We start from the raw sequence: 8,924 nt of genomic DNA, 5'->3' as shown, positions 1-8,924 counted from the left end.
CGAGCAGGGAGCCCGATGCGGGACTCGACCCCGGGACTCCAGGATCATGACCTGAGCTGAAGGCAGTCGCCCAACCAACTGAGCCACCCAAGCGCCCCTTGATTTAATCTTTTTTTATAGTGTGAGGTAGGGGTCCAATTTCATTCTTTTACATGTGACTATCCAGTTTTCCCAGCCCCATTTGTTGAAAAAGAACTTTATCCTCATTAAATGGCCTTCCAACCCTCGTTGAAAATCAACTGATCAGCAATGTATGGGTTTATTAATGGCCTTTTGATTCTATTCCATTGATCTATATGTCTAGCCTTACTCCAGTAACACACTGTTTGATTACCATTGCTTTGTAATAAGTTTTGCAGTCAGGAAGTGTGAGTCCTTCTACTTTGTTCTTTTTCAGGATTGTCTGGGCTATTCTAGACCCCTTGTAGTTTTGTACGAAATTTAAAGTCAGCATGTCAGTTTCTACAGAGAAGTCAGCTAAGATTCTGAAAAGGATTGTGTTTAATCTGTGGGTTAGTTTAGGGTGTTTAATGTTGACAATGTCAGGCCTTCTGTTCCATGAACATGGTATGTTTTCCATTTATTTAGATCTCCTTTAATTTCTTTCAACAATATTTTGTAGTTTTTATTTTGTACTTCTTTTGTTAAGTGTATTACCAAGTATTTTATATTTTTTAATGCTAAAAAATGAGAGAAGTTATTTTCTTAATTTTCTTTTTAGGTTGAATGAAGTAAACATATAGAAATAGAATTGATTTTTTATATTGCTCTTGTATCCTGCAACCTTGCTAAACTCATTGAATAGTCTTTTAGTGGATTGCCTAGGATTTTCTATATGTAAGATCAGACCATCTTCAAAAAGAGGTAGTTCTACTTTTCCTTTATGTGAATGCCATTTATTTTTTTTCTTGCCTAACTGATAGAACCTCCAGTACAATGTTGAAAAGAAGTGGTGGGAGCAGACATCCTTGTCTTCTTTCCCCATCTGCAGAGGGAAGGGGAGAGGCACACAGACTTTCCCCATTAACTACATTGTCAGCTGTGGGATTTTCCTAGATCCCTTTAGTCAGCTTGAGGAAGTTCTTTCTATTCCTAGTCTGTTGAGATTTGTTTTTGTTTTTGTTTTTTACCATGAAAGGGTATTGGATATTATCAAATGCTTTTTCTGAGTCTCTTGAGATGACCATGTGATTTTTAGGTTTTTATTCTATTGATGTGATTTATTACATTAATTTATGTTAGGGTGTTGGAACAACCTTGCATTCCTGAGATAAATCCCACTTGGTCATAGTGATTGACTTTTTTTTTTTAAGAGAGAAAGAGAGAGCAAGCATGCACACATGAGTGGGGGACAAGCAGAGGGAAAGAGAGAATCTTAAAGATTTTTTTTTTATTATTTGAGAGAGAATGAGAGAGAGCAAGCACATGAGAGGGGGGAGGGTCAGAGGGAGAAGCAGACTCCCTGCCGAGCAGGGAGCCCGATGTGGGACTCGATCCAGGGACTCCAGGATCATGACCTGAGCCGAAGGCAGTCACTTAACCAACTGAGCCACCCAGGCGCCCGGGAAAGAGAGAATCTTAAGCAGACTCCAAGCTTAACATGGAGCCTGTCACAGGGCTCGATCTCACAACCCTGAGATCACAACCTGAACCGAAACCAAGAGTTGGATACTTAACCGACTGAGCCACCCAGGCGCCCAATGAATGATTATTTTAATATGCTGCTGGATTCAGTTTACTAGTATTTTGTTGAAGAGTTTGTGTCCATAGTCTTAAGATATTATAATATTGGATGTTGAGCTCACAGGCCACTCCTGGGGGCTTGGCAGAGGAGGGACGGCAGCCACGGGTCAGAGGGTGAAAGGAGAGACCCAGGATGGGGAGCTGGAGCCCAGACCATGGAGAGTGAGGGGGATGTGAGATGGGGAGACTCTGGCTTTTCCCACAGCCAAGGTAGGGGGCCCCCAGGAGATGGGGTGGAGGCAGCCAAGAGGCCAGGTGGGACCCACTGGGATGGATAAGATATCCATCCCTGGAGAAATGTGGAAGGAACAGTCAGCAGGGCTGCCTCCAGAAGAGCAAACAAGGAATAGTTGAAGGAATAAGGGATCCAAGGAGCAGAGAAGCCCCATGCACTCAGGGCTCAGCCATCCAAACAGAAGGGGCAAGCAGGTGCCCACCTACAGACCGTCGAGCCCTGCCGAGGACAGAGGCAGGAGAGGGTGAGGGGCAAGTGAAGGAAGTGCTTGTGTCCCGCATTTAAGATCCTGTTCACAGAGGCAGAGAAGGGATGAGTCATCAGAGGCTAGGACCCAGGTTGGGGGAGTAGGGGTAGGGGGAAGAGCAGACCTGCCAGCAGCAGGCCTGGGAGCCTGAAACACCACAGCTGCGTGAGAAGGGGGTGCATGAGAGGGATCTCAGAGACAAGGAGGGAACATTCAGTCCACGTTCACGGCAGCCACAGTGCCCCCAGGTGGAACATTTTTTTGCACTACGTCTGCACTGTGCAGGTGTGTCGGACAACATGGCCAACTTGACCGGAACTCAGAGCAACGTGGCCACGTCCCACTCTGGTCCCGTCATCCCCCCCGACTCTCCCTGCGCGTTTACACAGACTCGGATCTCTGGCTGCAGAGGGAGTCCTTCTTCAGCATCCTGTTAAGTCACTTGAGAAAAAAAAGCACCTGCTACACATTTCAGGTTTGCATTTTCCAGGCTTTATTTCCCCACCCCCAGCTCTTTAGAACCAGAAGCAGGGAACTTTGAGGAACTGCAATCAAGTATTTACACCCAGTGCGACGTGACAGGTTTCATGATTTACAAAGTAACAGAGCACAGGGACTGTGTTGAAAAAATACATGTACAGTGAATAAATAAACTACAGATTTATGTGTCCACTAGCATGTGGCGTATAAAAGTGGTTCCCACACATATACATATATATATAGATAGGTGTGCATGATTTCTGGACTATAAATATGCTATGTACTTAAATACTTCCTGTGAAGGGACAGATGACAGGGCACGTGCTCTCAGCTGTGCATGGCAAAATATTGATTGCAGTTGGGGTCGCCTCTGACCTCCACAGATCCCGGGATCCTCTCCCCGCTCCAGGGGTAGACACACCAACAGAGCCCCCGCTGACCGTCCGTGGCCGTCCGGCACTGCAAACGCAAGACAGACAGCAGGCAAGGTCAGGAGCAGCCCCGGTGGAGCTGGGGGAAGGTGGAGCTCGGAGTCGCCATGACCATGGCCGGGAAGGGCACGCCCAACAAGTTCGCCTGCAGTTCTCCCCGTAAAATAGAGACTAAGGCCAAGTGTCCAGTTGATGAGGACATCGTGCATGTGTTCAATGGCCTCGTGTGAGCACAGGTGTCTGGCTTGTGGCCCCGACAGCAGGCTGCTGAGCCCGGAGGGAGCATGTCCCACGTGTGGCCGCCATCACCTTGGACGCCCCCCCACCCCACCCCCCGGGCAGACTCCTCATCAGGAAACCACAGCCTGGTTATACACCCCCCCAGACCCCGTGCTTCACTGGGTCCTAAGGAGCTCCTCAAAATTAAGTGTTTGGTTTGGTTTTGATCTCCTTTATTATCTGGTAAGCTGGAAAACTCTACTGTGTTTCACTGAGCGGGTTGTCTCCCTTTGTGGGGAGGAGAGCAGTGACAGAGGTCCAAGGAGACACTCACTTTCCTAAGAGCTATCCCCTTCCTCTGGTGGGACAGACGGGAAACAGATCTGGGACCTATCGCCCACCTGCTCGGGCTTGCCGAGGGGCAGGGTCACGCTTGAGCCAGAGCCCCTGGCCCAGCGCGGGGTCCCCCACTGGCCGTGACCACCGAGCTGGTCTTCCAGCTCCCAGGGGCTGCCTGCCCCTAGCCCCAGAGGGGTGGCTCTTACTTAATATGGTCAGCTGGGGGCTTTACAGTGCCTATTTGGAATTGGACGCCCTGCTGGAGGAAAGGGTGGCTTTGCAGGGATGTGCCAGCCGGGGCCGTCCCCACCAGGATGCCCCTGGGCAAGATGCACACCTGTCTGCTGTGATAGAATCCATTCTTGTTGCAGTTGGGCAGGTAGAAATTGTTAAGGTGCCTGGGCGACTGATGTTCCTCGGCCAGTTGTCCAAGTATCCTGTGGAGCTCTCGCCGGCAAGGCTCCTAGAAGAACATTTTGACATTGCGATAAATGACAAGGAAAAGTGAATTGTCCACCTAAACAGGACTGGCGGGAGAAGTTCTGTGGGGCTCTGGGGGCGGGTCAGACCTGCCCTGGGGGTGAGGAGGGGGTTAGTGTATGTGAGAGTTGTTGAGATTTGGGGGGGCACACCCACCCTCCCTGAACGTTGGCTAAACACCTACAGGGAGACCGGAGCTCCCCATCTCCCAGGTGCTCCCCTCTGCCTCTGCCCTGTGTTCATTCGCCCCAGCCATTTGACGGGAAGGAGGACCCAGCCCTTCCAGCAGCAGAGACTTCGAGATTGTGAACCCCTTTCCTCTATGCCATTACTTCACAGAAGCTAGATCAAGCGAGGATCGAGGCATCCATCTGGCTACTTGGAGATAAGAATGAACTTTTCCCCATCGGTCACCATGTGCAGACAGAATCCTGAAGTGTCCGGGAAGTGGGTCAGACCCCCACTTTTCTGGGGGCTTGTGTTTGTGGGGACCATTTTCTCTCTTTTTCCTCACACACCCGCCCATCCCTCCAGCTTGATTCCCAGCCGCCCTCAAGTGGTCGGATGAAAAACAGCTGTCGAATCGGGCGGGACAGCGGAGTTAGCGTTTAGTGGGGACAGTTTCAGGGGGGGAAGATAAAATAGTTCTCGAGATGGATGGCGGTGATGCTTGCAGAATCAATACCACAGAACTATACTGTATAATGGTTAAAATCATAAATGTCACGTTATGCGTATCTGACCACAATTTTTAGAAAGCAGGGAGCAGAGGTCCTGGGGGAGCAGTGTAAAGTCCCGGGCTGAGCTTTAGGGGGGTATGACAGACACAAATCTGAAGCCACACAGCAGAGGGGCTGGCTTTCCACCCAACAGGCTCTCCTCCTCGAAGTCCCTGCGGGAAAAGCTGGACAAAGCTGAGGTGGGAAACGTCCATTCATCAGGCCTTGGGGAGGAAAGCATTCATTCCCAGGCCTTCGGGCCCCGGGGAAGCCCACCGGGTCTGCTTGGCACCTGCCCCGGGGCCTCACCTTCAACTTGTCGGAGTCCGAGTCCAAGGCATACCCAGCTCGCATGGTCTTGTAACTACTGATTGCGTTCCAGAGGACGGGCATGTCCTCCTCCGACGGGGCCATCAGATGGAAGTTCTCCAGCAGCTGCTCCTGGGTGATCTCAGAGCTCTCCGAGGACTCCTTGGCATCTGAAAAAGGCAGCGCCGCAGACCCGTGAGCCCTCCCCAAGCTTCCGCCCCTGTCCCCCCTGGGAGTGGCTTCCTCTCCCAAGAATCCAGGCTGGGGCAGAAGGGTGGTCATGCTGACCCTGAGTTATGCCCACTTGCTCTCTAACAGAGCTTCTGACAATGTCCGGGGAATCAGACGACCCAACAGGCAATTTTGTAAGCTGGGGGTTCTTGCTAGGGTACCCTGTGTTTTTGCTTCTAAAGTAGCAGGAGAGCGAAGCCACGTGCACGTTTGGATTCGGTGCGTGGACAGAGTCACAGAGAGCTGGCTTTCCTGAGGGGGTCCCGGGGATCCAACTCCTTTGAGGACCATTGAGATGACCCCATTTTACTGACTCTGAAGGCAGAGACCCCGCAGGAACACTGTGTCCCTCCTTGCAAGGGTCACGCGCTCCGGCAGCTCCCCTCCCAGGGCATGGAACCACGGGATTCTTCCAAGAATGACACAGGACAGGGCAGCCACCGGCCCGATGGGGAGGTAGGGAGTGGGGGCATTTCCTCTGCTTCCCACTACAAATAAATCCCCGCAAATTTCAGCAAAGATCTGACTGTCAAGTCCTCAGGGGCAACACACACGTCAAATGCTGTTTTCCTATCGCAATGAATGCAAGTGAAGTTTATAGCCTCTGCTCACACGAGCTCTGTAAACAGTTGTCAAGTTCGGGCTGTCTCCACGGGAGTCCATTACAAAGGACATTCCAAACGCTTGCCCTGGGGCGGGAGGGATCCCCAACCAGGCCTTCCCAGAGGCTCCGGACAAGCCCCCCCTCCATGGGGGGCGGCCACTCAGCAGCAGAAAGGAGGGCCGGCCCCCCATGGCCTCCCTCCTCTCTCGGGGGACTGGGTTACACCCCCATTAGTGGGCTGCTGTCCAGGTCTGGGCCTGCTCCCCAGCTCTCCCACCAAGTTGTGCAAGGCCCTCCTGCCTCTCCGGCCCTCTCCTGGGCACCTGCCGCAGGACCATGGAATGAACGACGGGGCTCATCTAGGTGATGCTTTCCCCTCCAAGCTCTGGACTTGGGTGGGTTTGCTCCACACTGTCCATCCCCCACCCCCCGCCCCGCAATCTGTCTTGGAGTGGGGCGGGGGGCGAGCGACCCCGTGGCGGGTCTGGTCCTACCTGCTTCGGGATCGGTGGGCCCGCAGACGCCTTGGCCGCGGATGAGGGCGTGCAGCGGCCGCGGGGTCTCCGGCGGCGCGCGGCAGCTGAGCCCGGTGGCGCAGCGCGCAGTGGCCACCCCGCAGGCGGCGCCCGGGGGCAGGGTGCACGTCGGGCAGCAGCCGCAGCTGGCGGGCGGGGCGGCCTCAGCGCAGGAGTCGGGCACGGCAGGGCAGAGCGCGAGCTTCTCGGCGGAGCAGGGCGCGCAGTGCCACGGCTGCGGGGCGCCCGCCGTCGCGCCCAGCCGGATGGCCAGCAGGAGCAGGAGCGGCCAGGCGCGGGCTGCGGGGACCTCGGGCATCGTGGAGCAGGCGCGGCGGACGGGGTCGGCGCCGGCTGGGCGGGAGCGGAGTGGGCGCGCTTGCGAGCGAGCGGGGCCGAGTAGCGGGTGCCGGCGAGGGGGCCGCCGCTCCATGCTCGCCGGGAGCCGCGCGCGCCTTATGAAGGGTGCGGCCCGCGCTCCCCTCCCCGCTGAACGCGCGGTTAATGATTGACGGCGCGGCGTGCTTTGTGGCTGGCGCTCAATAGAAGTTTGGGGGGGAAAGAAAAAAGAAAAAGTTTGTTTTGCTCGTGCATCCCAGAGCCTGCGCAAATGGTGGGCGGAGGGAGGGTTACGGTCCAGGTTTCCGACTGTTTGTCCTGCTAGGGCTCCCACCTGGAGCCAAAGGGCAATTCTAACCAGGAGCGCACGGCCAGGTCTCGCTTGTTTTGCTCAAGCGGCATCCCCTGCCCAGCATCGGCGGGCTCCTCCTCCGCAGAGATCAGCTGGGCAAAGCCAGCCCTCGCGGCCAGTATTCAAACGGGGAAACCGAGGCCCAGGGAGAGGAAGGGAGGGACCCCTGGCCAGTTTTCAGGGGCAAAGCCTTGAATTGCTTCTCCCTCTGCAGGTGGAAGGCCTCCAGCCCACGGACCTGCACACATCACAGCCTTTCCCAGGAGGGAGGATGGAGGGAAAGGGACAGCTCCTCCCAGGGCTGGTGCCAAGCTCCCCAATGTCACCACAGCCTCCAGAGGCTGACCTTGCTCGCTGGCTTCCAGAGAAGAGCAGGGCTCAGGGCCCATGAAGACACAGGGCCAAGGCCGCAGAATGCAGCCCAGACCCCAGGCTTCTTCCTCTGACTTTCTGTCTCAGACCAAAAAAAAAAAAAACTTCTTTAAGATTTATTTTAGAGAGAGCGAGAGCTGGGGGGCGGGGTAGAGGAAGAGAATCTCAAGCAAACTCCCCACTGAGCACAGAGCCTGACGTGGGGCTCGATCTCACGACCCTGAGATCAGACCTGAGCCAAAACCAAGAGTCAGACGTGCAACCATCTGAGCCACCCAGGCGCCCCATGAGACCAAATTTTTATCAGGAGTCTTTTCCTTTTGAGAAAATTCCTATTAGATATTCTCTGGGGTTGCAAGAAAAATGTCCTTGTATCTTTAAAGGCCGTGGGAAATGGGTCCGTTTGTCCCCGCACCTGCAGGTGCTCTCGTGGACACCTGGTCCCCAGAAACTAGGCACCTATTCACAAGAAGGAGGCAGCTCCACACTTACTGATAGAGAAAACGTCCAAGATGTATGAAGTTTTGCAAGCTAAGTATTATTTCCAAGTGAAGTAAAATGAAGAGGTACACGGGCGCCTGGGGGGCTCAGTCGGTGAAGCGTCTGCCTAGCGTCTGCCTTCAGCTCGGGTCACGATCTCGGGGTCCTGGGATCGAGCCCCACATTGGGCTTCCTGCTCAGCGGGGGAGTCCTCTTCTCCCTCTCCTCCCCACTCTTGCTCGCTCTCTCTCTAATAATAAGATCATTTTTAAAAAACGAGGAGGTACAGAATACGCAATTTGTGTACAAAAAAGTAATAGGAACATACATGTCAGCGTGATTCTAAATTTATGGACTATCTTGGGAGGAATACATAAGACACTGATGTCAGGGCCTCCTTGGTGGGGAGGGGCATGACATCAGGGACTAAGGGAGGGACTGCTTTGCCCTGTGCACACCTCCATCTTTCTGGATTTACAGTATCTAGTAAATACTACATTATTTCGTATGATCGTAACTTTTATTATCCTGTCTATTATCCATCTCAAGAGAAACCACATTACCATGAATTTACCATGAATTTGTAGCCGCCTCACTGGGCCGGTGGCTTGGGTTTCTGCTCTGCTCCGTCCCTGACCACAGCACCAGCTACGATCAAAACAAGGTCAGTGGAAATCATTGCAGTTGGAAGTTCAAGGTCATGTTTGTCATTATTTTTATGGAGTAAAGTTCAGTGTCTGGTTAAGGAGCTGACCATGGCTTTCGACTAGCTGAGCATTATTTTTGGTGTAGGTTCCTAAATGATTTCGTTTCCAAAAGAAGGATCTGT

The 8,924-nt window shown here is 53.5% G+C and overlaps 1 protein-coding gene across 1 annotated transcript; it reads right to left on the bottom strand.

Moving 5' to 3' along the window:
• Positions 1–2,694: 2,694 nt before the first annotated feature.
• On the bottom strand, positions 2,695–6,970 carry IGFBP1 (insulin like growth factor binding protein 1). The gene is made up of 4 exons (XM_035026551.1): positions 6,532–6,970; positions 5,203–5,372; positions 4,032–4,157; positions 2,695–3,164 (listed from the first exon to the last, which is right to left on the bottom strand). The coding sequence occupies exons 1-4, from the start codon at positions 6,869–6,871 to the stop codon at positions 3,033–3,035; spliced, it is 768 nt and encodes a 255-aa protein (XP_034882442.1). The 5' UTR covers positions 6,872–6,970; the 3' UTR covers positions 2,695–3,032.
• Between the last annotated feature and the right edge of the window lie 1,954 nt (positions 6,971–8,924).

The sequence above is a fragment of the Mirounga leonina genome, unplaced genomic scaffold (assembly GCF_011800145.1).
Source record: "Mirounga leonina isolate KUSES-001 unplaced genomic scaffold, KU_Mleo_1.0 Mir_199, whole genome shotgun sequence".
Classification (NCBI taxonomy): Eukaryota; Metazoa; Chordata; class Mammalia; order Carnivora; family Phocidae; genus Mirounga; species Mirounga leonina.
Note: the sequence above shows the minus strand (reverse complement) of the source record. Positions and strands in the feature narration are given on the sequence as shown.